At 41.2% G+C, this 26,708-nt stretch overlaps 2 protein-coding genes across 7 annotated transcripts in view; both read right to left on the bottom strand.

Moving 5' to 3' along the window:
* The window catches only part of SLC12A8 (solute carrier family 12 member 8), an 87,203-nt gene extending 78,759 nt beyond the window's left edge, over positions 1–8,444 (bottom strand). Inside the window, exons 1-2 of one of the 2 annotated variants that reach the window (XM_019480383.2) lie at positions 8,353–8,444; positions 3,184–3,394 (exon numbers count right to left, since the gene is read on the bottom strand). In XM_019480383.2, coding sequence (XP_019335928.1) covers positions 3,184–3,273 — 90 coding nt within the window. In that variant the 5' untranslated portion in view covers positions 3,274–3,394; positions 8,353–8,444. Of the gene's footprint in view, positions 1–3,183; positions 3,395–7,755; positions 7,834–8,352 lie in introns of those variants that run through there. The other variant, XM_059727454.1, reaches the window with a different exon arrangement.
* A 9,032-nt stretch (positions 8,445–17,476) lies between these two features.
* ZNF148 (zinc finger protein 148) overlaps positions 17,477–26,708 on the bottom strand; it is a 46,791-nt gene continuing 37,559 nt past the window's right edge. For all 5 annotated transcript variants that reach the window (XM_019480479.2, XM_059727453.1, XM_014599498.3 and 2 more), the window contains one exon: positions 17,477–26,508. In XM_019480479.2, the coding sequence (XP_019336024.2) occupies positions 24,913–26,508 (1,596 nt within the window). In that variant the 3' untranslated portion in view covers positions 17,477–24,912. The remainder of the gene's footprint in view (positions 26,509–26,708) is intronic.

Below are 26,708 nucleotides of genomic sequence, written 5' to 3'. Positions count from 1 at the left end.
CAGGGGGGAAAAAAAACCACAACCCTGTATCTTACGTGAAGAAATGTAGGGTCACGAGGCCTCAGGCAACCAGGCCGGACGTAAAAGCCCCAAGGTCTGAGCTTATCAGCCACGTGCAGCATGTCACAGGAGTTGCCCCTCTATAGACTCCTCATTAAGGGAGGCGTAGAGGGATGTTTTATATTAGGGAATAAGGGTTGTGAGGTGCCCTACACTAACAAATCTGGATATAACAAAAAACATCATGCACTTATTTAACAGCTTCAGGCACATGCAGTTTACACAAAATGAGGCAGCGAGCTGAGGAGAGAAATGTGATGTCTGACCAGGCTCCAGGGACTCTGATTCAGCCTTTGCATGGGTCAGTATAGCTCCCCTCCTCTGAAAAGTGAGTCTGTATTCAAGGCAGTGGTGTCTTCTCTCAGTGATTATCAACTCATACAATGAGAACATGTGAAAGAAGTTTTCTGTCGCTACCAGCCCTGCAAGCTCAGTCTGCATTTCTGAAAGATGTGGTGGGCTGTTGCTTCCCTTCCTAAATCAGCACTAGAAAGAAAGGTGCGGCAGGTCAGATGAGCAGGAGCAGTGTTGCCTGGGCAGCCCCAATCTCTGCTGGATTTGCTCGTACGCTGGCTGAGTGAGCAACTCTGCAGAGGTTGCACCGGAGCCCAGCTCGCTGTCTCTCCATGGGGTTGACAAGACAAAGGACTGGGGAGTAGAGAACACGGCAAGAACAGTTGTCGCAGCAAAGCTCGGTTTGGGAGGGGGAAAAAAAAAACACCCCAAACCCCCAAAACCAGGCCACTCTGCTCAAATGCCAAGCAAGGAACCTAACATTAGGCCACTTGCTTTTCAAAAACTCAGCCCAAGCCAAAAATGTGATAACAAAAGCCCTGTAGTGTGCATGGTATATTGCTTTCAGTTATATCTGTAACTTGGCTGCGGGTGCAATACATTTTTGGGCCAGATCAAAGTGACAATGCCGTTTGCTCCAAAGTGACAATGACATTCGTTTTTGGTTTCTCCCGGTAAAATGGAAATCTGAAAACATCTGGGTGTTACCCCAAATACAACATTTCAGTGGACTTGGCGCAACATGTTCCAGTTCCATTTCAGACATCTTTCACAAAAGGGAGAACTGGGTGGCTAAGGCATTCACCCGGTAAGTAGGAGACCTGATTCAGTCCCTTCCTCCATCACGTTTAGGATTTGAAACTACATCTCCCCCCCTTCCCCTAGCTAGCTACCGCCAAGCAGGGTATTCTGGAACAGGCGGGATGCCCTCACAGTACATCCTTATGGCACTCTTCCATTCTGTATGAAATATTTATTGAATTAGTCAATGCAGCAGGGATTAAAACTCAGGGGCTAAACCCCCTCTTCCCCCCAAAGAGTGCTCTAACCAGAAGAGAAGCTCTGCTGGCCTATAGGTAGCAATACTAAGTGAGCTACAAGAAACATCAGACTCTGCCTTACCCTTTAGCTTCAGTTTTAACTTTCTAATTTTCTATGGCTGTGAGCAACATCAGAGTCCTGCAAGCAACATGTCTCCTGCAGGCCATGGGTTGGGGACCACTGCTCTCCAGTCACTTAAAATATTCACTGAGCGATCAAGAGTAAGTACTTTGCAGAACGGGGAGCAACTCCAACAGGCAAGACTGAGGGAGACCCACCGCAGAACACCATGCGGTCCAATATATGAGGCAGCCACCAGAAATAAGAGAGACCCAAACCCAAATCACCAAGTGTCCCAGTGCTCAGGACAGGATCCTAACTATCATGCTGTGAAGTTTTCAGGGTTGATCTCCTTCAGTCTCTTCTGTTAGCACTGTTCCAATTTGTATACAGCCCTTAATATTTACTGAGGGGGGATAAGGTGGTCAGGACATTCACCCAGGCAGTGGGACATGAATACTTAGTATTTTACCCAAAATAGAACAGTATCAATAGGAAAGACTGAGCGTGCCACAATAGCTCATGCCCTCTGTACAGGCAGGGTACACTCCTGGAAGGTTGGAGGTATGAGTTCAAAGCCCCTAGAAAACACCTCTGCAAGAAAACTGGGATGAGTGGCCTACCCGTTCAGCTATTACATGAAAAGGGGAATTAAAACCACCTCTGTTTCTACCTTCTCCTCTTCCTGACTGGCTTTGTGAATCTGCCCTGTCTTCTCCCACCAAATTTCAGCTAAAGTTACATAACAATTTTGATCCAACTTTAAGTCAGACAAGACAACATGTTAAGGCAAATAATCTCTTGGTAAAAAAAAAAAAAAAATCACCTCTCTAATATTTAGGCATAGAGTATAACCAAGACAAATGTCCCTAATGCAGACATAAACTGACAGCTAATAATGTAACTTAACCCTTAGCAGATGTGTCAAAAGCTTTGGCCTACTGCTAAGCATAACATGATGCATCATTTGACCCCGCTCTAAGACCTACAGTAACTGGACCCATCATAGGAAAACGGTCAGGTTAGTAAATTAGCCACATTTATTGTTGTCATTGGGAGTTATTTTGCTCATTTTAAGGGAACTGAAACAGCATCTAAAAGTGTCTCTACTAATTTATCGTTATGATTTGTTGGCGATTTAGTAAGAGGCGCTACTCCCTCTACCATGACTACTAAGGTGTCTGTATGATGAGGTTTCTATGTCAATAGAGACATAGATAAGATTAAAACCAAGTCTTGACACCCTAATTCCACATGAGAGGACTAACTGCTGTGTGCTAGCTAGCACCTCAATTATGCCTGCAATTTCTGGCAATTTTCCTTCAAACTGTGAACCATCACGTTGCATCTGTAACTTAAAATAAAAGGGTCTACAAACAGCAGATTGCAGCAATCTTCAGAAAGTTAACAGAGCTGCCCTTGTAAAGAACAGGCTCAGACAGATTGCCCAAGGAAGGATTGTTACAAAGTAGTGCCTGCTTATACTGTGAACTGTACCACATCGCATGCAACCATACCCCAAGCAGAAGTTTACAATGGTTCTCCAACATGGCCCTGGGAGCAAGCAGGAGAGTACTCAGATTTTTAGATGAAATTACGTGACCCAGTCAACTGCAAACATCTGCTACTTGAGTGCCACCGAGCTGTCGCTTTGTGTTGCTTCCAGAAAGGGCTAGAAATGGATGTCAGAGATGAGTGATCTGAAAAGAAGGGTCTTTTTCAACCTACCTGTTGTGCCTCCTCGTGGAAGAGCTCCTGTACATGCCCATCACTTCTTGTAGCCATGGTGTCACTTGGAGGAAATGTCCTGCCCTTCATACTAATCCGTATGTCCAATGTTCAGTCATAACAGCAATCACAAATAGGGGGGAGCTTCGTCCCAGCCAGATTCCTGCAATGCTGGATTTTCTGCTGAAGAGGACTCATGGTTTTGTTATACCTAGTGTATATATAGGGGACACAGCAGAGAAGAGAGGGAGTTACTGCAATTTTCTTATTCTGCAGAATCAGAAAAGCACAAATCTGGCAATTAAACAGCACCACCCTTTCCTTACCCTTGACATGGTAAGGCACATACCCTTGAACATACCCTTGACATGGCACCTACGTGCGAGATAGAGGCGCTGCTTCTCAACAGGCACGTTCATCCTAATACAGCACATTTTTAATGAAGATAAGAAAACCGCATCCTGACTTCGATATAGGTCTTACTTGTACCATGCCTGAAGGCAAGGCAATGACAGCTGGGTTGAAGAACCTGATTGGTTTTTTCTGACTTGACTTTGGGGCACAGACCTAACGAATAAAAGCTGGGGGACGGGGTTTAACAGAAACATAACAGAAGCATAACAATTGACTGGACCTGTGCAGTATTTGTTGTTAGTTCCTAAATTTGGTAAAGGTTGATTTCTTTGGATCTCCTCGTGTGTGTGTATGAATTCACCTCATGGTAGGAGGAGTTACTTAACACACACACACACACACACACACACACACACACAAAGGACCAACTGGCACTGCACATTTCTTTATATTGCAATAATGCTTACAGGCCATAGTTGATACTGTACAGTGCCTTGCACGTTGGATCCCCAAAGACATGGCAGACAGTCACTGGCACCTACAGCTCCCAACTTACAAAGACCAGATAGACAAAGAAAGTGTCATGGTCACACTTTCCAGGAACAGAGGTCCAGAGAGATTTAAGTCGATTGCCCGAGGTCACACAGGACGTGTGTATCCCAGGCAGGACTGGAACCTGCATCTCTCAAACTCAGTGTATTAACTCTCTTACCTTTCTCATTCTGCCTCTACCTCAAAAATTAAAGTTGCCCAATAATACATAAATAAGAGCTTAACTGCTGTTCTTCCATGCTAGCGCTTCTGATGCAGAGGGCTTCCTACGTCACCTGGCACAATGGACAGCACAGGCAGCATTGCGTTACCCAGTGCATGTGGTCTGTTAAGCAGCAGTGAAGCAGTTAAGAGTTCATGGGTTTCTTGCTGCTCATTCCACACATTGCAGCAAATAATCCTTTACAATATCACAACTGGTTGCTGTTATAGAGCGATTGGGGCTTCAAACAAGGAATAAGCAGCAGGAACAGATGAACTCTTAAGAAACCAAGACAGTGTTTATATGCCAATAGCCCCAGCAATAAGAAGTAGAGGGAAGAAAATAACTGACATGCAGACAAAATTGCTTCTAAGTGGAATATTTTCAAAGCACCCCACAAGGCATCCAGCTGCGCTTTAATGGCAAGAGGTTTCATTTAGTAAAAGGTCCATTGAGACCACCAGAATCATTTCATTTAAGAGTAGTTCAAATTGGAACGAGCAAAATATAGCATTGCTTTCCTTGTTCCTATCACAGTCTTAATATCCAAGGTGCCTAACTCTCACTGTGGTACCTGAGGACTGGCTCGGGCAAAGCTGACCTGCATTCCTGGCAGTGAAAGTATGCTTGCAGTGAGCCTTGAATATGAAGAAGTAATTGCTCATTTCCCTGGTTGTCCACATGGAAATAGATCTGCTCACATACTAGGGCCCCAATTCTGAAACTCAGAGCATGCAAATGAAGCGCTATAGCCCTGGGCTGCACACTGCAGAACTGGGACTTAACCTCGCCCAGGACACTTTGGACTTCTTATTTTAATCCCCTGCCTCCCTTACTTCCTTCCCTTTTCTACTCTCCTGGTTTTAAAAATCCTCCTCCTTCTCTAGTCCCTCCACTTGTTTAGCACTAGCTTTGTCTCTCTCTCTTTCCCTGCACACATTCTCCCCCTTGCTGGTTTGAGAGCTTTCTCCCCTGCAACTACTGCTGCCAGGATTTGCCCCACGACACTAAATAAGACGACACTGCATCAGCTCATCTTATTACCTACCATTTCAAACATTCAAATCTGTGTGGCGCTACCACCAGCAAGTATCCTACCTCCCAGACTCATCAGTCTGGGGTGTCAGCTACCCCTAACTTCATAGCAGACATCCTACATGCAAGCCTCAAGCCCAGATGTCTTGGGGCTCAGATGCCCCCTGGTCTCTCTTTCCCCAGCCAAAAGGTGAAAGGAGCAAGCTGGGAGAAAGCCTGAAAGCAATTCCCCATCGCCATAAATTGTGTGGCTGAGATGCTCGCATTTGGAGGCATTTGTAGACTCTCGCAGGGGTCAGCCAGCGCAGACTTGAATGACTGAGCTCTACTCATTCAAAATTTGAAACTTAATTTGGATTTGGCCCTGGAAACAAAATTTAATTAAGAAAAAAATCCTATCATTTCAATACATCTCTATTGCTGAAATAGTAATAGGGGTGTTTCATGTTGCAATCATTTATGCGCATATGTATAGCATTAATAGCTGCATTCATTTGACTTGAGAAAGCAATCCGGGATACTGCTTTATCTAGGACACTATGCAAAGTACGTAAATGAAAGGGAAACAAACATTTCCGCCTTAATTTTGAATACGATTAGCCCCAATAAAGTCCACTGAATCACTCGCAGCACATAAGAACAGGTATGCACATATCTTTGAAAGATCAGGGTCTTAAATCGTATGGTCTTTGGGGCAGGAACATTTGTCTGCATGTTACACTGCTGAGCACTGCCTGCGATTTCTAGGTTACAGCAAAATACATAAATACTAATACCACCACAAAAGAGCTATCCAGGTCACTACTTGCAGCTGACACACATTATGCTACACATACCACTGATTAATCTGCAAGAACAGGCTGTAATTCTTGTTGTCATCCAATATAAAACAAAGACCTAATTAGAAATGTTATCGATCTGGCCTTCACTAGAAGTTTGTAACAAAAGACACTACACAAATCAATAACATATAAAATGGTGATGCATATCACTACTTCCTCATGGCAGTCACTTGGAGAAGCAGACAGGGTATCTGAGAGAACACACCCATTACAAATCCATAGGAAAAAAAAGATAATGAGTTAATTTTTTGGTTTGTTTACAGGGTAACAAACAATTAAAAATGTGAGATGGCTGCATGTGGAACTGCAAAAGCACATTCTTAAAAATGACATGTCTACAGGCACGACAGCTCAGCCTGCAGCTCAGACTGCCTTTGCGCCTTTTCAGACTGAGAACGTTTCATTAATTGTCATGTTAGTGCAGCGATTTTGGCTCAGAAGCTCCTTTAAAACTATTCAACAGATGGCTGATTTTAAAGACAAGAGGTTAACACATTTCCAAACACAACTGTGTGTGGTCCAATGACTTCTGAAGGGGCTCCCTTCCCGTCAGAGCTGCTGCTTTCTAGACTTCTTTTATGATAGGGTCCAACAGTCCACAGCACTTTTCAATAAACTCCCTATCTCCTCCTCATGGTCCAGTTGTTATAACACACCACATTCTTGGGGGCCACAAGAAATAAAGACAAATAAAACAGCAGTCAGTGCAATAAACTTAAATATGATACTGCACACAACAATGCTGAGTTCAGTACAAAAATGTTGTTCCTACATAGTGATATCCAATGTCATCTTGTTATTTTAGTCCACGTTTTTTGGGGCGGGTGGGAGGGGGAGAAACACAACAGAATATTACATATTGAGAGCAAACCCTTACTTTCTCAAGTAGCATATTTGTTTTACAATCCAAGGAAGCTGTTAATTTCTTTGTAAGTGATTTATAAGATACCCATCACCGTTGACACCGTTACACTCGTGCCATAACTTGCTACTGGAAATGATGATGATGGTGATAAAGGTGCTGTCAGTGTTATATTTCCCCAGGGCGCCTAGAAACCTTGAGCACGTCTGAGCATTTAAAGCTCAGGCCCATCTTTGCATTTATGCTTCTCCAAACAGGGAGAGCAAGTCAGCACTTTCTGTTGGAAAGATCACACAACAGCCAAACCCCGCTGAAAAAAGTTCATGCGACCCAAGGAAAGGATGAACGTGCCTGCTCCATTGTTCCTCCTGCTTAAGTGTATGCCTTCTTCCTACAGCCTGTGTCCTTTCTAGCAGGCTCTTTGGGGCCGAGGCTCTTATTTCACCTCTGCACCGAGTGATTTTTTTTTTTTCCAATTTGTATCCAAGGCCAAATTAGCCAAAACTTCTTCCAAATCCGTAAGTCCAGAACCATAAGTGGCCCTACTACCAGCAAACATCCCCCACCCATACCTGGGGCTTCAAATGTTTCCAAAAACCTTCGGCGGGCATCCTACTTACAGGCCCAAGCCTGAAGGCTTGGGGTTCGGATGCCCCCGAGTTTTGCTTGCCCTCAGCCATTCGGCCCTCAAAGCAAGCAAGGGAGGAGACTCCAGCGATTCTCACCCGCGTGTGGCGGCACGCTGGGGTCCTTTCCGAGGGTGCCGGGGGATGCCACGCCAGCACGACTCCCGAGAAGAACCCAGAGGTGCCAACTAGGAATCGGCTGGGTTAAAAACATCCAGACCTGTTTTTTTTTAACAGAAGACGCGCTCTAGCATTTCCCCCCCTAGTCCAAATAAAGCAGAAAGTCACCGCCACCATAGGGAAGCAGGGCTGGAAGCGGCCTCGCAAGGTCACTGCGTGCAGCCGGGCTGAACCACCCCAGCCCAGTCTGCCCAGTCCGCTCTTAAAAGCGCCCAAGCGTGGAGCTCGTGCAGCACCCTGCTCATCTCCACCTGCTGCAGCGGGAGGCCCCGCTCCGGGGGAAGCCCCGCGTGGGAGCCCAGGCTGCGGGGGGCAGGTGCCTGGTGCGGGATGCCCGGGGCGAGCAGACGGGCCGGCCCCGCGCGCGGATCCCGCATCCGGGCACGGCCCCGCCGCAGCAGGTTCCTGGATCCGGGACGCACCTACACCTGCACCTGCAGCTTCTCTCCCCGTGCCCGGCTTCCCCCCTTCCAGCCGCAGGGGTGCAGATCCCGGCCGCCCCGGCCCCCGGCTCACCTTGCCCCAGCCGAGTCGTGCCGCCGGGCTGGGCCAGCAGCACCCTGCCCAGCTGCCACGTGGGCTTGGGGGAGGAGGAGGTGGAGGTGGAGGTGGAGGAAGGGGCGGGGGGGACACTCCCAACGCGGCTGCCCGGGAGCTGGCTCCGGTGACCCGGTGCTTTGCTTGCGGGCGGGGAGAAGGGCGAGCTCCGCGGGGCCGGGTCTCCTCCGCCCGTTCAAGGCTGCCTTGCTGCCCGGCACCAGCCCCAGGTAGAGGAGCTTGGCCTTGGGACCGGCCAGCGATCACAGGCATCCCCCGACCTTGCTCCTTCTTTAGAGAGCTTCGTTTCTGATCAGGAAAGATCACAGAAACATCCAGCCGAGGGGAGCCGGGCAGCAGCAGCAGGACAGCCTTTCTGGGTAGGGCAAAAGTGAAAGAAAACTGGCTTGCACAGGCTGCAGCCTGGAAGAGTCCCGACCCCGGATGAGAGTGCCAAAAACACCCACGACCTTGACTGGTAAGGTGTTGGCATGCTGGGGCAGACGGCAGGGACCCTGGCCCCTTCCCCGAGGCACGCATGTCAAGCAAAATGCTTTTTTATGCCACTTTGGCACCTGTGCCAGGAAGTGCCCACCCCCAGTCTAATCTATCCTGAACTTCCCAGCAGTTTAGGAGATTTTTCACACTCTCATGTTCATCAGTGTACACAGCGGCTGCTCATCCACGTGAAGAAACTACCTGCAACAGCTATTTCAAAATAGTTCCCCACATGGACTGGAGGGCTTGTCGACAGGGAACTTCCACTGGGAATGAAGGCGCTCTTGTTCCCCACCATGGGCAACCCATGCCTCTCGAGTCTTAGGGGGGGCCACCTGAAGCCGGTGGCAGCATTGTCAGCATGGACAGGACTGGCGAGCACTCGCAGAAGCCGCTGGCAGAGACAGGGCTGGCAAGCACCCACAGAAGCTCCCGGCAGCGTTGGTGGCAGGGACAGCCTTGTCAAGGGGGCACGTGCCCCCCCACTTCCTTATATTCCCCGCAACAAATGTCCACATAAGGAGCAACTACAGGCCAGGCTCATACCCAGTCTTGTGTCCTAATACCTTCCTCATCTGGGACTTCTCTATATTCAGGAATATTCGTAAAGGTGTGAATTTAAAGTGGATTACTTAAACTGCATTAAACCCCTGTAGGGCAATGACTCAGAATTCAAGTGGCCTTCATTCGAGTCAGCTTAAATTCATGGTGGAAGCAAATTAAACTAAATCAAAGTAAGGTCACTAAAATTCTGAATAAAACTGTCTCCACCTACAGTTAGCGTCATTTAAATAATCAATTTTAGGAGTTAATTCAGGTCAACTTTTCTGAGCAGCCCTTCAGAAAAGCCCCACAGCTGTGGCTCCAGGCAGAGACTGTGAAATGGGTTCAGAGTAGTGCACGGAGGAGTACAGACTCCACACGGGAGGGCTCCTGAAGAAAAGAGAGATCTGTCAGGGTCTGTGGAAGTGGGGGAGCAGTGGATGTGAAACACCTTGGCTTTAGCAAGGCTTTTGGTGTGGTCCCGTATGACATTCTCATTAATCAGGTCAGGAAATACACAGATACCTAACTGCTTGGGTCATCATGCTCAATGGAGGTTCACCAACAGCCCAACATCTAGTTGATAGGAGGCATGAAATGGGATTCCCCAGGCATCTGTCCTGGGTCTAAATATTTATTTATTTCATATATTTAACATCTTTATTAACTACTTGGATAATAGAACTGCTTAGCAAATCTGTGGATGACACCAATGTGGGTGGAGTTGTAGACGCTCTGGAGGATAGAGGAAGAATCCAGAATGACCTGGATAGACTGGAAAAATAGTCCACGATCAATCTGATGAAATTCAATAGCACAGTCCAGCACTTGGGATGGAATAATTGCATGCAGAAATGCAGACTGAGGTGGGCTAGGCTACAGTACTGGAGAAGGACTCGGGGGTTACACTGAATCTGAGTCAACAATGTGTTCTTGTTGCAAAAAGAAGTCATCATACTGGACTGTGTAAACAGGACTGTCTCTTGCAGAGCAAGGGAAGTGATCCTCCTGTTCTCTTTGGCACTGGTAAGGCCGCACCCAGACTGCTGTCTAGTTTTGGGCCCCATACTTCAAGAAAGATGTGGACAAGTTGGAAAGAATCCAGCAGAGAAGCCTGGGAAACATGATTTATGGAGTGAGGCTGAAAGAATTAGGATTATTTAGTCTAGAAAAGAGAAGACTGAGGAGGGACTGGATAACAGTCTTCAAATACCTAAAGGGTTATTATAAAGAAGACTGAGATGGGCTTTTCTCTGTGGCCGTAGAGGGCAGAACTAGATGCAATGGCCTCAAACTGCAGCAGAGGAAATGTAAGCAGGGATGATCCTGCCTGGACCAGGAGACTAGATTAATTGACTTCATGAGGTCCCTTCCAGCCCCTTTCCCATGATCATGATCCATACCACTGGATCTGTCTATAGGAGATGTAAATTTCTGAAAAAGTCTCCTGCTTTTCCAGCCTGCCTCCCTTTAAAGACTCACATTCCTTATGAACAGGAGATCGGGATCCAGATTGGTATCACTAGCCATGGTATGTGGAGCAGGCATGCTTTAGCTCTACAGGACCAAGATGTGGGCAATCGCCATCTAATCTAGGAGCTGGCTGGGAGAGGACGGGTCTGGAAGTACCAAGGGTCATGGAGTTGGAGTCCAGAACCAGGAAGAAGGATGAAGTCAGGAAACAAGACCCAGGGCACAGAAAACCAGGACCAAGGAGTCAGAAGTCCAGGGCTAGAGAGGGAGGTATTTCTTTTGTTGAGTAGCTTGGTGGCCAGTGAAAGGACCGCTGCTTAAAAACAGGCAACCACACCCAGCAGGCAACTGGGGTCAGATGGGGGAGGACAGGCCACTGGCAACCAGGCCAACTCGGGTAACTAGAACCAGCTGGTGGCAGTATGGCCCATGGCAAATCCTCACACTCCTCAGGACCTTCCTTCTCACAGGCATGTAGACTTCTGTACGTTTATTTAAGAGCAAAACAAATTGCTGAATCACCCATGCAATTCTCCATGAGTTGAGCATGTGAACCACATGACAAATGTTAGCCTCCTTACCGATGGAATCACTGGCAGATGCTCAAATACTAGGATGAAAAAGGTTGTAAAAAAACCCACAAAAAACCAACAACAAAAATCCTATAAAAGAACAGAACATATTCCTAAAATAGCATACCCTAGAGAAAAGCCAACATGTTCCCATCTGAATTCACTCATAGCTGGAAGTTTAATATGATAGGGTGATTTTACATGCAGTTTACCATACCTTTTTAAAACTTTTTTCTAGAATGCTTGTGCAGTGCTTCTCAGCAAGGTATCCATGTCATCACAAATAGCTTTATAGGTTTAAGGAAGTGGAAAAAGAATTTCAAGCTGCCTGGAGTGACTCTGTATGACAAAGCTGGATCTCAGGGTAGAAACAGATGTTGCCAAATTAAGTGGATCAGCTGTGCCAGGATGTGCTTCACTGGGTGAAACACGTCACCCATTGTTGCCCATTGTCCTGCAGCATCAACAGGTGGGACATGTTCTCCAAGGGCCTGTGGGGCCCAGTCTTGCACACCCTAGGAACTCCCAGCAGGATCAGTCCCGTCAAGCCCAGGGAGTGCCAGCCCTCCCAGTTACTGAATCCCAGGGTCACCTCTCAGTAAGTGGGAAAAGTTAAGCAGGCACATCCCGAGCTTGGGAGCTCAATCCCACCCAGGAATTCCCGGGATCAGGCCCCACAAGCCTCCGGAGCACCTGTTGAGGGCAGATGGAGAGTGCGGGTAGTGCCAGACTGACCGCACTCTCTCACCATAAGGCAAATAGACATCCGTTGCAATAAAGCAGCACAACTTATTACTACCTTTTATCATAACCATGCTACGGCACAACAAAAAGCATGGACATCTTTTCGGTTTGTGTTGTGCCAGTATAAAAATCGTTATGGTGGCACATAGGAAAAGTCAATTTCCACCCTTATAGAGCTCCACGGTTTTTTAAATCTGATGTCAAATAGATCCAACATTTTTTCATTTTAAGACATTCACACCACCAGGGTTGTGTTTAACCAGGGTCCTGATTTAATTGGATATTTACATTTCTCTCCCTCTTTTTTTTAAAAATGTATGAAGAAATAACTCAAAGGAAAGAACACGCTTACCTAATACTAAGGCTTTTTTGAATGAAGAGATGATGGGGCTTGGCTGGTTGTTTCAGAACTTTTTAGGCAGTTCTGATATCTCTAGTTATACCTGTAACAAAGCAACTTTCAGTAACTGGCAAAGTAAGTTGAAGAAAATGCAGCATAAAGGTTAAACAAAGGCCTCCTTTTAGATTGTTTTTGTTGAGCCTACTCATTACAATTATCCCTACTCCTTGCAATTATCCTGAAATAGTGTCCATGCTTCCCATTCATACTGCATCTCTAAATAAACACTAAGGAGAAGAGCATAGGGAGGTAAGAGTTTCTTTTGAAGAGTGCTCTGGGTACAAAATGAATGTTTCTTTAGCAATTGCATTTGTACTTGACCAAGATACTTCTCTGTTTAGCCAAAGAACTATTTATAAACCACTCTGCAAAAAAATCATGGCATGTGTTAGTTTTAATAGGTGCTAGTCTGGTGTTTTGATCTAACAAGCAACAAAAAAGGCACTGTATTTTTTGCCTTTGTATAGTAGCACTGATAATCAGATTTGACCATGAGGAAAAATCATTATATATGTAGGCAACTGTGAAAGCTAACATGTGTTTAATGGCACAGCTTGTACTTCTGTACCTCTGCCAGCTTACCTCTCTCAAATAACAACTTTAAAGGTTATGCTGCCCAGGGAATATTATCTCTTCTGCAAAAAAGGCACCTGCCTACAGTATAATACTAGTGTGGTGAACTGTGTCCGCAGACATAAATGTAACTTATGGCTAGGGATATGACTACACAAGTTTACAAGCTGGTAAGACAGCTAAACTGGCATACCAGATACCCTCAGTCACCACTAGTATGTCTACTGCCCAACCACAGATTTGCTAATCAGTGGCAGCAGTGTATAACTGCTACAACAGTATCATACTTGGGCTCTTGTGTATGAGGTACACAGCAGTATTCTCCAATAAAAGGAACCCCAGCTGAGAAAATGTTATTCAAGACAGGAAGGAAAGAACAGTTGTGATTTGGTAACCGGAGAATTTAAAACAATGGGCCAGACGCTGTAGAAATTCTGCGAGGGAGTTGGCTGTGTGCACCACAGAGAAGGATCAGACACAAGAGTTTCTCTGGACACAAACAGTTGTTGACAGAGGCACAAACAGCTTCGGTAAAATAGATTCCAAAGAAAATATTGAAGAGAGAAAACATGGAAAAGGTCAAACTGAGTGACCGTTACAGAAGGGGATAGAAGTTCCTTGCCAAAGCAGAGGAGGGACTTTCAAATATAATATTATCCCAACAAGCAAACACAGGTTGTTTGGAGGACAGGAAGGTCTATTTTGCCAGTTGTTCTGGTAAACTATGATAAAGAAAATACTATGCCAGAATATGAAAATTGATAAATGTTCACTGGGAAAGCATCCTAGCATCTCTATAGCGAAAGTCATTGTAAGCACCAATAATTTTTATTAGCCACTATCACTTCAGTCACTAAGCTATTCCACAAAGCTGCTCTTTCATGCTTTCAAGGCACTACATGACAGACACGGACAATGTAGAACCACTTGCTTCAAAGAAACGGAGCTTCACTGATACACAGAAGAACAACAGATGATTTTTGAAGACATAACACTGCTTTTTAAAGCTCAGAGATAAAATTACCAATCTGTCTTCTCTAAGCTACACTTATCACCATACGTCAATCCCCCACCCGACACACATTCTTCACACTTGAGGCAATCTAAATTTTAGTCTTCCTTTTTCTATCTACCAGCAGAAGCCACAGACATAAACTGAAAGAGCCCATCCATCTTAAACGTCTTTGTAGACTAGAACAAAACCAGGTTAATGACAGTAACAAGGCCTAGAACCTCCATGTTGCCTTGAACTAACCTTGGAAGTGTAAATGAACCAGCTCAAGCATTCTCTCTCAGTGCTCAAGACTAATCTGAATGTCCTCTGGAGAAATCCTTACCTAAACTCAATGGTGACAAGGGCATTGACAAATGTCCTTAATGACCAGCACTGGCGGCCTGCCCCACTTGTCAGATGCACAATCCTACGGTCTAATGCTCATGCAACGGAGCCTGCTCTGCAGAGAAGAGCAGTTGTAAGAAAGGAAGAATGAGAAAAGCAGAGCTTTCTGGGAAACAGGTGCATCAGAATGTACCTGGTATGAGTCCGGACATAGCATAAAGGCAAATCTGCCCAAGCAGAAACCATGGTCAAAATTCCAGGTAGTCCCCTAAGTGTTTAGCTACAAGTCCCCTAAGTGTTTAGCTTATATCAAGGAGCTGCATATAAAGCAAGTAGGAAACTAGGAGAGTTAGATGATGATCAAGTCAGGACATAAAAGCTTCTGCATACTACAACTCCCCTGTCTTGAGTCTTTCAGACTTTTTACTCTCAAAACAGGCTTTCTGAAAGTTCCAGGATGCAGCAAGTCTAATATACTGCCTCACCTGAAAAAAATATAAGCTAATGGGTATTTTAATTCCCCAAATGCACAAATATTTGGAATGAAGTGATAATCCAAGTGTCTATGCCTCAAATGTTGGAGTGCTTCAAAGAGGCTTCTTTCACAGTCCTTTGGAGAGGGGAGTTGATGAAAGACCTGAAAACAATTGCCATCACATCCCCCCCCCCTTTTTTTTTTATTGTTCATCTGTTTGATGTTAGCCAGGGAGAGTCACTGAGCCAGTAGTGATAGTGAGTAGGACACTTTTGCTGCAAGTAAACCTGCTAAAGAAAAATAAGATTGAGATCTTTGCAAAAATAGGAAATCTGTCAGTTTGTATGTAACATTCCCTCCCTTGGGTTTAGCACAAGGACTGAAAGTGTTATATTATCACTGCTTGTCAAAAAAATTGTGGACAAGCAAGTGGACAGGTAGAATTTTACAAGCCTGGAGGATCAGGTGCTATTGAACCAAACCACCATGTTTAATTGTACTAAGCAAAAGGCAGGGTATTAAAATCAGGGATGCAAGCAGCAGTTTATTGCATCAGATGCTGTATAATTGTATTAAGCCCCCTTGTTGAATACTTGCCACCAATTTGCACAAAAGGATTTAACATGCACATATCTGATGGGTTTAACAGTTTAAGTGTGATGACGTGCCTGAATCTGAAGGACAGCCCTGCAATGGGGAGTGTACAAAAGGTTACTTACCAGAGAGACCAGTCCAGTATACATCTAGCTTCTGAAAGGAAAACATATACATACTTCATTTTTAGTTTCCATCAGAGACAAGGATTTCCATTTGGGAGATTTGGCTGATCTAGTTCTCAAGATAGAAAGAAGCACAAAACAGTATACAATTACACTGTAGGAAACGGTCCTCCACTGATGGGGGTGATGGATGAGATGACAAACACTTGGTCTTTTCCAGACTATTTCCTAGAATGGCCAGGCTGTGAATCACTCCTTATATAAGTCACTGAACTGAAGCCACAGAACGGTTCATCATATGAAGTACAGGAAAAATGCCAAGTTAGAGGGATAGAGATTGTATTGCTCTAAATAAACTGACATAATCCTAACAAGTCATGTTAATGGAAAACTGATCAGAGTTCTTAGAGAAAAAGCTAAAGCTAACTTAATAGATTATTATTTTTGCTGTAATGCTAGCTCAGGGAATAACTTATTTTGCAACATTTTTTCAACCAAAATGTTGACCAATTCCCTTACTTTCAAGATCACGTTAGTATTTGACATGCTTTCTTTTAAATCATACAACAGCCATATGCTACAAATTTAAGTGTCAATACTGCCTTGTTTCCAGTTAAAAAAAAACCTAAAACAGCTAAAAATAAATTATCACCAAAATAAGCAAATACAATGATGAGAGACAGACCACAGGACTGCTGAGATACTTTCTCAGTCTCATTTCAGAATACATCTACAAGGTACGACTTTGCTTTACATGTTTTTTTAAAAGTCCTATGGTAGTTGGATGTAAACATACCTTGTGTCATGCTTTACAAATTTTAATACAGTAATATTATATAATAAAAGTGATTTTCCACATTAATATTCCTCTGGATAATACGCTCATCCTGTTTTTGAAATATGTATTTCTCATTGCACAATATTATTGGGCAAAAACATCAGACAAGGTGTATAGCAGTACACAGCCTAAAGGGGAATGGAGTTTACCTTATTCTGTGAGCCAGCGCTGAATTTATTTCCATCAAGTCAAATATTATGCATTCAAATAAATCATCAAATCTCTATATTTCTTAAAATCAAATACTTTTGTTACTGGAAATGGAATGGGTCTTGGAATTGCATGTCAGAATAATCACTACTATAAGATTGCAGCAACGTAACAAAAAAGTGACTAGAGTCCTTATAGGGGCTTATTTATATCTTTGCACCTAAGCAGTTATTCTTTATAAGTTCACTATGCTATCATTTTCTGCATTTTTACGCTTTAATTCAGTAAAAGTGCACTATGAAATATACTGAATGAAAAGTAAATCATACATAAACCCACACTTTAAAAATGAGTTTCTTTTGCATAGGAAGTCCCAATTCTTTTTTACACTAAGACCAGAGTTGTGAAAAGGACTCTAATGTAAATAAGAATCAGTGCCAAAAAGAAGCTCTTTTGTCATCTCATACGTTTCTATCAAATTGATAGAAAATTCAGATTTGATGTTAGGAAAAGCATTTTAGTTGGAAGGATAGTTAAGTACTGGAACAGATTATTTACAGAGGTGCTGGCTTCTTCATCATTACAGGATTTTTTAAAGCAAGTTAGGCAAATATCAGTCATGACTGGTTTAGGTAGAACTGACATTGCCTTAGGGCAAAGGGGTGGATGAGATGTTCCTTTTCCTTATTTCCTACCATACTCTAATTTTATGACTTGCTGTGTTCACAAACCGATTTTTGTCTTAAACCAGGTAACACAAAAAATGCTACTAAGCCTAGCTCATAAAACAGTTCTCTATATTTTTATTTAAGATAGTCAGTGACCACATTGTAAAATGCACCATTTGCAAATATGAATTATCAGACTTATTAGTTTAATTAAAAATAAAGCAAAAAGACCCAATTTTCCTTGGTATCAAAACACATAAAAAGGGTACTTATAAACCCAAAAGGGCTAGGTTAAGAAAATAGTAATGTCACAAGCAGTGAAAGAATAAATCAGTTCTAAGAACACAATATCATTCACCCTGCCTATGCATATAAATAACATCTTTTACTGTAGTATACAGGAACAACAATCCAATTCTTCATCCATGTTTTGTCAAGCAGGATTTAAATTACAGTAGCAATCAAATGAACAGGAATAGTAACTCTCAAAATAGCTTCAACTTAAAAGTAAGTATCCTTTACTTAAAATTATTTTGCTTAAAAGTTTTTAGACAAGACAGAAATAGAAACTTTTAAAATGCATCAATTTTACCCAAATCAAGCCTGCTAGAGAAATATCTTTAGAAGGTTTGATGATTTTGGGGTAACAATGTTATTTTGAGTAAACAATAAAATTCCCTACTAACTTTAATAGGAGAAGCATCGAACTGTAAGAACCTAACACTTTGGATCAAACTGCTCTCCTGCAAAATAATTTTCAGCTATCTGAATAGATTGAGAGATGTAAATGTTTCTTTTAAATCTTAAATAGTGTATTTAGTAACAATAAATCATCTCATGCTTAAGTCCTGTTTGCCATGAGACCCAAACCTCTCTCAAATGCACATTCATTTGCCCATACTTGCACAAACACATCATGAAATTCTTGATCTCACAGGAATTAAGACTCACCTCCTAATTTATATTAGAGACATAATAAATACATAAATGCATGCCTCATGTATACAAAACCATCTCTGTTGCTTATATACAGTTTCTTACTGGTTGAAATCTGGTTTCAATTTTTATTTTATTCTTACACTGACTGTAGAAAGGACAACGTGGATGGTGTAGTTTAAAAGAATACTCTTTAACAATTGAAATAAACCTATTATCCTGCCAGAAACTTAACTATAGGATTTTTTTATTAGTTGAAATACAAAGAAGCATATGGACTTCAGGAAAATAACACTATATCAGAAAATGCACTGTAACAGTGTTCCACTATATATATCATCAGGTTTTTCATCACACATTTATTTTCTCCTGTACATTAAATTCTCTACTAATTTCTCTTTTCAAAATCATATTTCCAGACTCAATTCAGCACTACATAGTATGCCCTTGAAATAAAAGGAGGTCACCTGCTTTATTTGGATACCAAGTTCCCTTCCAAACAGCATTAAAATAAAGACAAGACCACACAGACGAAATCTAGTATCATTCATTGCTGACAATGAAAATACCCCCAAACTGTTGCAAAATTCCTTCTACTGAAATGCTTTGCTACAATAATAAAAAGCATACATTACATATAAAAAGATACCAGTGTACTAAAAGTGACAGAAGTGGACTAGCAAATCCTTCAAAGCACATATTATATAAATGACTAGCATTTAAAAACATTTCTCCTATAAAATGTAGGTCCATATACATTTATAAATTGGTGTTTTTCCCCCTAAAGCGATAACTGTGTTCAAATAGTTATTTTGCTCTGTACAGACTAATACCTACTCGATTTGAACTACTTGTTTGATATTTTAATAAACCCATCAGCTGATAACTCGCACTTGAAAAATAAGCATCCAAAATGAACATGTGACTTCTAGATTCATTGTTTAACTGCATATGGATTATGAAAAGAACCACTCCTTTTATACTGGAGCCCCAAGTCACATCAGGTCAGTACCAGGACATAAGGACTCCAAATTTAAGGGAAGGAATAGTCAGGAATCAGCACAGTAGCAACAAAGTATCTCTCTTCCTTTAGAGACAGAGCTACTAAGCTTTTGCAGTCTTCCTCATCTCGCAGAAGTGCAGTAAAACCATTAATTTCTTACCTAAGTGTGTACAGATGGAGTCACAGATCTAAAGACTGTCTCCTCTGCAACTGAAATTGTGCTGCGTAAACAATATTATATACTCCACCAGGAGGACAGTTGAATTTATTTATAAAACAATTAATGAATATTCATTCACTCAAACAAAGCTATTAACTCCAAAACTATTTTTGGACCTATCCTTATGCTACTTTGTAAAGTTAGCACTGTCATGTATTATTGCTTACATACAGTACATCATCATTTGCCTCTAACAAAGCAGAACTGCAATCAGTTGGTTTTTTTTATATATTTACAGCATTTTTGCGTGTTTTTTAAACAAGCTATAAAAACATTACATACTTTACAGACATTACAAATTTCCACATTGATACGCAATTCAAACAAATGGAATGCATAACAATAATAAACATCATAAAGGAAGACTGACATAAGTCCTTGATTGTCAAGACACATTTATATTTATATATAAACTTTAACTGTGCAGAATCAAAGATTCAATCATAAGTACATCCTTATTTGATAAATCATATTTACAGCATGAAATTGCATAAAAAAATAAAATAATGTTGTTTACACAATTTTACCTTTCCATCCATTGGATTAAGGAAAGCAAGAAACAATTCTTAGAAATGTTTGCTTGCATCCATTTGTGTTTCCTACCAAAAGATACAATTTTAAAAAGGAAACATAAGGTATTTGTATGTATAGTAAAAGCAACTATAAAATTTATTTCCCTGACACAAAGCAATTGTAAATTGAACAAAAAGTTTAAATTTAAACTTAAACATGTTTTCTCATTAGCAGTAATACTTCTGTAGTACATGTTCTTTGCAAAAGTGAGTTTTTGTTAAATGAGTTACATGCCTAACATAAACATGCGCTACCATAAAATGAATGAACTTTCAAAGTTACAAGACTTCCATTTAGCAGATTTTTTAAAATAACAAAACATGAAATTATTTATCTGCCTGAGTACCAATCACATATTGAAAGTCCAAATGGATATTGGTACCAACTACAGTATTGATAGCACAAGCATATTTCTGCCTGCTAAAATTTCCAAATGTATTCTCAGAAACATCAGCATTTTTCCCTAATTTGTAATGAAGTTAATTGAAAGAATTAAGCACAAGAAAATTTAATTTGGAAATGTACATACATACACAGAGTAAGCCAATACTGCAAAATTTAGAGTAGATTAATCAAAATATTCTGGTTCATTTTCAAGTACTACACAGAATACAAACAAAAATATTCTGACCAAACACAAAATGCACTGTATATATGCAGGTGGAGACTTTTCAGAGAATAAAAAAACTGAATGCTTTAACACTTGAAAAACCAACTCCGAAAAGGTTACAGCAGAACTCCATTAATTTGCAGTAAAGACTTGGAAACCAATTACAAACAACTGATTTTTGACAAGTAGTGAGTAAACAAGGAAACAAAAACAAGAATGTCACATGAAAAGTATTGTTCACTTATTTGGGTAAGTGTAGTTTAGTTTTCAGTATTTATTGCGCTACTTTTTAGTATACTAAGAAATGTTCCGTAATATACTAAGATGAAGTAGCACAGACGTATCAATGTGAGAGCTCACAACTTAGGTCTTTTCAACTACTTTTTCATACTTTTCAAATTTTTGCAGAGGTGGGGAGGAACAAAAATCTCGTATATATGAGAATTAGGGAATGCTCTGATTGGCAACAGCAAATCAGCAAGATTTTACTGTACCTTCCCTTTAATAATGAACTATTCTCCCTCTCAAAATCATTGACAATCTACAATATAAATATAAAAATAATAAACATATTAAATAACGATTAGTACTTTAGGAGTTGTTGTATTTCCTCCTTGAACCATAATTTTCATGTAAGATCATGAAAACAACTCCTTTAAATACTTAAATTGAATTTTGTGTATTTCTGTTCACGAACCCAGTGTACAGCAGTTTCCGCCAAACCTTGTCATTTATGATTAATTCACCCTCAAATCAGCTGAAGAAAGTGTAGATGCTGATTCATATCCAATTGCCAGCCAATTCTTTCATCGCCAGTAATATTCAAGGTAAAAGCAGAGCAAAGGTCTAATGCTACAAGGGACACTGTCAAGTAATTTAGGCCCAAAATACAAATGATCTAAAAATCATTCTTGCCTGGTAACAATCATCCTCAGTTTTCTTTATTCTTTTTTTTTTATTATTATTATTATTCATTACTCTGTCAAGAAAAAAAGACATCCACTTCTCTCTCTCACACGCACACAATGCTTGAAAAAACATCCAATAATATAGGAGTTTCTATTGTTGGTTCTGTAGGCTGTGAAATGCTACACCTCATATTGTGCTTATTTAATGTCAGTAGATTAACAATGTAGAAAACAGAAGTGGTACAGAGGAAAAAGAGAATGAGCATTCTCCATTACCAGCAAAAGGAAAAGCATATTTATTTTAGGGCACAAATTATAAAGCATGTAGGAGGAGGAAATGTGTTTTAAATGATGACCTTGTTAAAAAAAATAAAATGAGAGAGAGAGATTTTCTAGACAATGACATTTACCAATAAAACTATGATGAGATGAACACATGGATTCCAGAATGACAGCATTGTCTACACAGGATATTATACCACCACAGAGGAGTATAATCAGGCTGGTAAACTCCTCTGTACTGGAAGTCCTAAATATTAATGGATTAAACTATTAGTGCCACCTCTCTAACTACCTGCATAAAGTGGATCTACAAACTGAAGGGCTAGCCTAGGCCTTCATAATCTGTGCTATGGCACAGGGTACAGCTTTAATTCCCCATGGAGCAGACTGGAGAATTAACTGATACAAAGAATCACAGTTCTTCTCATCCACTCCTTGTTCTGGGACAGGGTAGATTATTTCACCCTTGATATGGAACAGTTTATTCATGCCTAGACACCCATCTAGCTATTCTGCTTGGTGAGCAAAGAAAGCGGGGTGAGAGCTCTCCCTATTACATGCCTACTTTCTCACAGAAGGGTACCAGGGCAGTAGCCCCAGCTCACTCCAACACAGTTGAAGTCACAATTTGCTTAGGGCTGAGCAGGCCTTCCTCCGATTTCCCATGCAGCAATAATCTGTCTCCAAGGATTAAGTTTTAAACAAGGAATAATGTTAAATGGATACTCATATCTTTGCAATGACTCAGAATGACAAGCCATTAAGGAAAAAGGTGGCAAAGAAGTAACATGGGACACTGAAAACTAGGACATGATAGAGGTGATACTCGGTGGAAATGAGCAATCTGCTTCATGGTAAATCGCTTCCCATTGTCAGTTATGTGCCTGTGTGGATCCATACTGGATGAGAGACTTAAAAGAAACAAAAAAACCCAATAATATAAGAAAAAATTTAAAAGGACACTGTCAGACTGAAAATACACGTGTCCCTAATTTTCTATAACAAATTCATTTTTCTCTCGTGTTTATTTTTCTGCTTAAGTTGGGGCTAAATCTTCAGAACTCAGCTGTGCAGCAGGTCAATGAATACTAAGGACGGTCAAGGACATCTTAGGCTAGGGCAATGAGAGTCTGGTTCACGCTGTAGGAACGATTATGCAGGAAGTTCATGTAAATAATGTCCCTGGCCATTTGCCAAACAGGATCTGGATTCCAGATGCATTTTTTTCTTCCTAAACCTGGCTCAGGGAAGTTACTACAGCTACAGTGCTGCCACATAGGAAGAGACAGAGACTGGGATAAGGGACCTGTTAATTAAAACAATAAAAAAATAACATTACTACTTTGGGAATGGGAGGGTTGCGTCTCCTACCCCATCAGTCCCTTTGCAGGAGAGGGTATTCTTCAGCCTAGCATGGCTCAGTCTTCTCGGCTGATGACTTCATTTGAGAGAGGCCTGCCATGGGGTAGTGCTGTAAAAGTATTTGTGCATCTCCAAGATTTTTCCTACTTGCCAGTTAATCAGCCTGTATATGCCAGGCTTATACTGCCGTAAACTACCAGACAGTGTCCCTTTAGGGAAGGTGCAACAGAAGTGACACAACATTTCTGTTATTCAACCCTCATCACCTTAAAATTGCATACAGAACTATCTTTCGTACCATACTGTATAATTCAAGGCAAAGTACTATCCAAAGAAACATATTCATGGTACAGGAATAAAGTTTGTTGTTTATTTATATTGTGAAATGCAACAAAAGCTTCTGATCACTCATCTATGCTGAAAAAGAAATTCTGTTCACTAGCATTAGTCAACCGTTTTGGTTGGTAAAATTGTAATGAATGTAGTTCATTAAGAAATCACTAAAAAGATATGCAATTAGAATGCCAACTTCTTCAGCTTGCTGGGACACTAAAGTATCTTTAATTATTTGAACTGTCAAAATTCCAGACAGAAAGAATTAAATCAGTTTTTACAGAAGCTAAGAAATTCCAAAGTCAATTTATATTAAAAATAAGCAGTGTTGAATGAGATGATAATGATGTAACCATATCAAACCTAAAATTCTAAAAAAAATTATTCTTTGAGAAATCAAGATATATCAAATAGACTCTAAGTGCTCTATGTTAATCTCTGTGAATATGTAGGGTAAAGTACAATTAGGCTTTAAAATCTTGGAATACACAGTTTGTGTAAAGATTATATAGTTGGGAATGTAATCTACAAGAGTATTTCAACTAAAACGTCAGAATCTTGATATCTGCATATGAAAAATCATAAAAGGTTGTCTAGGTTCAGCTGTACAAAGAAATATGCAATACTTCAGGAATGAAGTAACGGCATTAGCAATTATTTATGCATTTTGCTAAAAGGTATTTAAAGTATTTAAATTAATTAAACTTTTAAATAGTGGAGTTAGTCCATCAGATTTTATTACTACTTTTTTCCTCCAAAACATGGCTCAATGTAACTCAAAGCAAAAATAAAGGGCATATGGCAGCCACTTCTTTGTAAGAGAGACAGAAGAAAGGGTATTTCTGTAGAATATGCCAAGGTCGTTTAGCCGTAATGTCTTGACATTCAAACTTTTAGTTTATTCTGTCTGTTTCTTGTGTTTAGATTCCCTGCTGAAGAGTAAGACTATGCTGGCAAGCCTAGAAATGACAGTATGAATAATCTCAGACAATTACTGTTCTCCCAAGAACATACAGTGATACCAGTTGGGAAACAATTACAGGAGAAAGTCTTATCTTGGGGTTTTTGTACTATTTGAAATCTCAATGTAGGTAAAAGAGCAAGTTTCTGGTCTCAAACAAGCAAGCGATAAACCACCTTTTATAGGGGTGACAACATGTAAGGCAGTTCAATGACTGGTGACCAACCAAAAAATGCAGTTACTGATCTTGCAATATCAACTTACTTTTGTTATAACACAATGCTCTTAAAAGCTGTATAGAGCAATCCCACTCTTGACAGTTGTGTTCTAAAGTGCCAATTTTATTTACAAAGGTTCTCTTAGCCAAAAGTCTGGCCTGTTGTGGCATCAGGTGAAGAGGTCATCCCAGCTCTATTATCATTTACATTCACCAAGGGAAATTCAGGGAATTCGGCACTTGTCCCCGGTCCCCGCAGGTTCACCTGTCCATTGGCAGTGCTAAACTGAGATGATATCCCAGCCCTCGCTCCATGGTACTGAGCTCTGAAAGGCTGCTCAAAGGAGCTAATTTGATAAGCCTGGTGGACAGGCTGTGCCTCTGCTTTCTTCTGAGAAGTCACTTGATCCAAGAAGTCCTGTGTTGAGGAGGAGGAAGAATGATTTGCATCATCTCCTGAAAAGGGAAACGTGTGTTGGGAATCACCAACAATTAGTCCAAAATGAGACTTGTCTGGAGTTGTTCTTAATGGAGAGTTTATTCCCGTTCGAAAACTATTGACAGGTATGGATGCGTAGACCTGTTTGTCTATGGAAGAGAATGCTGTCTGGGTTGCAAGAGTCTGGCTGTCAGTCACAAAATTAAGGCCTGTGTTGTTCAAATAGGCATCATTTTGGCTTGTTCTGTCCAAAGCTTGTTGTAAAAACTTTGAATATTCTTGTAACATACTGGCTTTATCGGCTGAGGAGGCTTGGGAACTTGTTCCAACAGTCTCAGATTGGTTGACCTCAGACACTTCAGAAGAATTGATTGATATGCTAGAGGTCACCTCAGTGTCAGCCACACTGAAAGATATTTCGTGTTGTCCATTAGCTTTGTGGGAATAATGATCTAAGAGAGTTTGCAGTACCTCATCTGGAATGACATTTTTATCATGGTTGCTTTTAATTTCCACATTCAGTGCCTGTGAATCTAATATGGATGCTGTGGTACTTTCATCAATGACACTTGCTACAGCTGCTTGTGTTACTGAAGGTTGAGATGCTATGGTACCCACATTCAGAGCGTACTCTCTGCTGTTATTACTAGCTGCTTGCAGATACCTCTTTTTCTTTAAAAACTGCATTGCATCATCGTAATTAGTGCTACTGTGTACTGGCTTACTGGGCCCTTCCTGTAAAGTATCAACTTGGTCAATGTCAGCATTACCTTCAGAGTCCAGTAAACCTTGTTTATCCACAAGATCAAAGGCATACTTTGAAACCTTGTTCTCTTCATATGTGGCTAAAGGTGAAATGGTTTGACTTTGCTCAAGTGGCTGTTTTAGACTTCTCTTACTATTAACTTTTTTGAGAACCAGCTTAGGCGGGTGTATTTCTCCAGAATTTGCTTCTTCCAAGTGTGATCCGCTGACAGAAGAATGTGGCATCTCCACAGCGTATTCTGCCACCATATATTCATCTTTTACTTTTGTACTGGAAGAATATAAAGGCAAATAGTCATTTTTGTCCTTCTTCTGTTCTGACTTATCTGCACTTTCCTTGTCCATAGACTTTGCCTTCTCTGTTTTCTGCCTTTTCTTTTTTGGCAAGGAGCTATCTTTCATAGGTGTAGAGAAGCCAGAATCGTCCTCAGATGTCAAAAACCCAACTTTGGTAGCACTTCTATTAGGCTTCTTGTCACGATTCTCATGGCACATGCGTTTATGTTTCAGCACACGATCAGTCCTGGAGAAGTACTGCAGAGAATTTAAGTTAGAGAAAAATAAATATACTAACAGTAAGAAAAATGCTCTTTAAGTAATTCACTCACTAGTTCACAGACTTCATTTGAAGACTGTCCAACCCCATAGTCATGAAAACAACATATCATTCTTTTCTATGTCAATTAATATACATGTAGATGACAATGTCTAGAAAAATCTGCATGAATTACTTT

Source organism: Alligator mississippiensis, chromosome 4, assembly GCF_030867095.1.
Source record: "Alligator mississippiensis isolate rAllMis1 chromosome 4, rAllMis1, whole genome shotgun sequence".
In the NCBI taxonomy this organism is placed as follows: domain Eukaryota; kingdom Metazoa; phylum Chordata; order Crocodylia; family Alligatoridae; genus Alligator; species Alligator mississippiensis.
The sequence above is the reverse complement of the archived record's forward strand: the minus strand, read 5'-3'. Positions and strand labels throughout refer to the sequence as shown.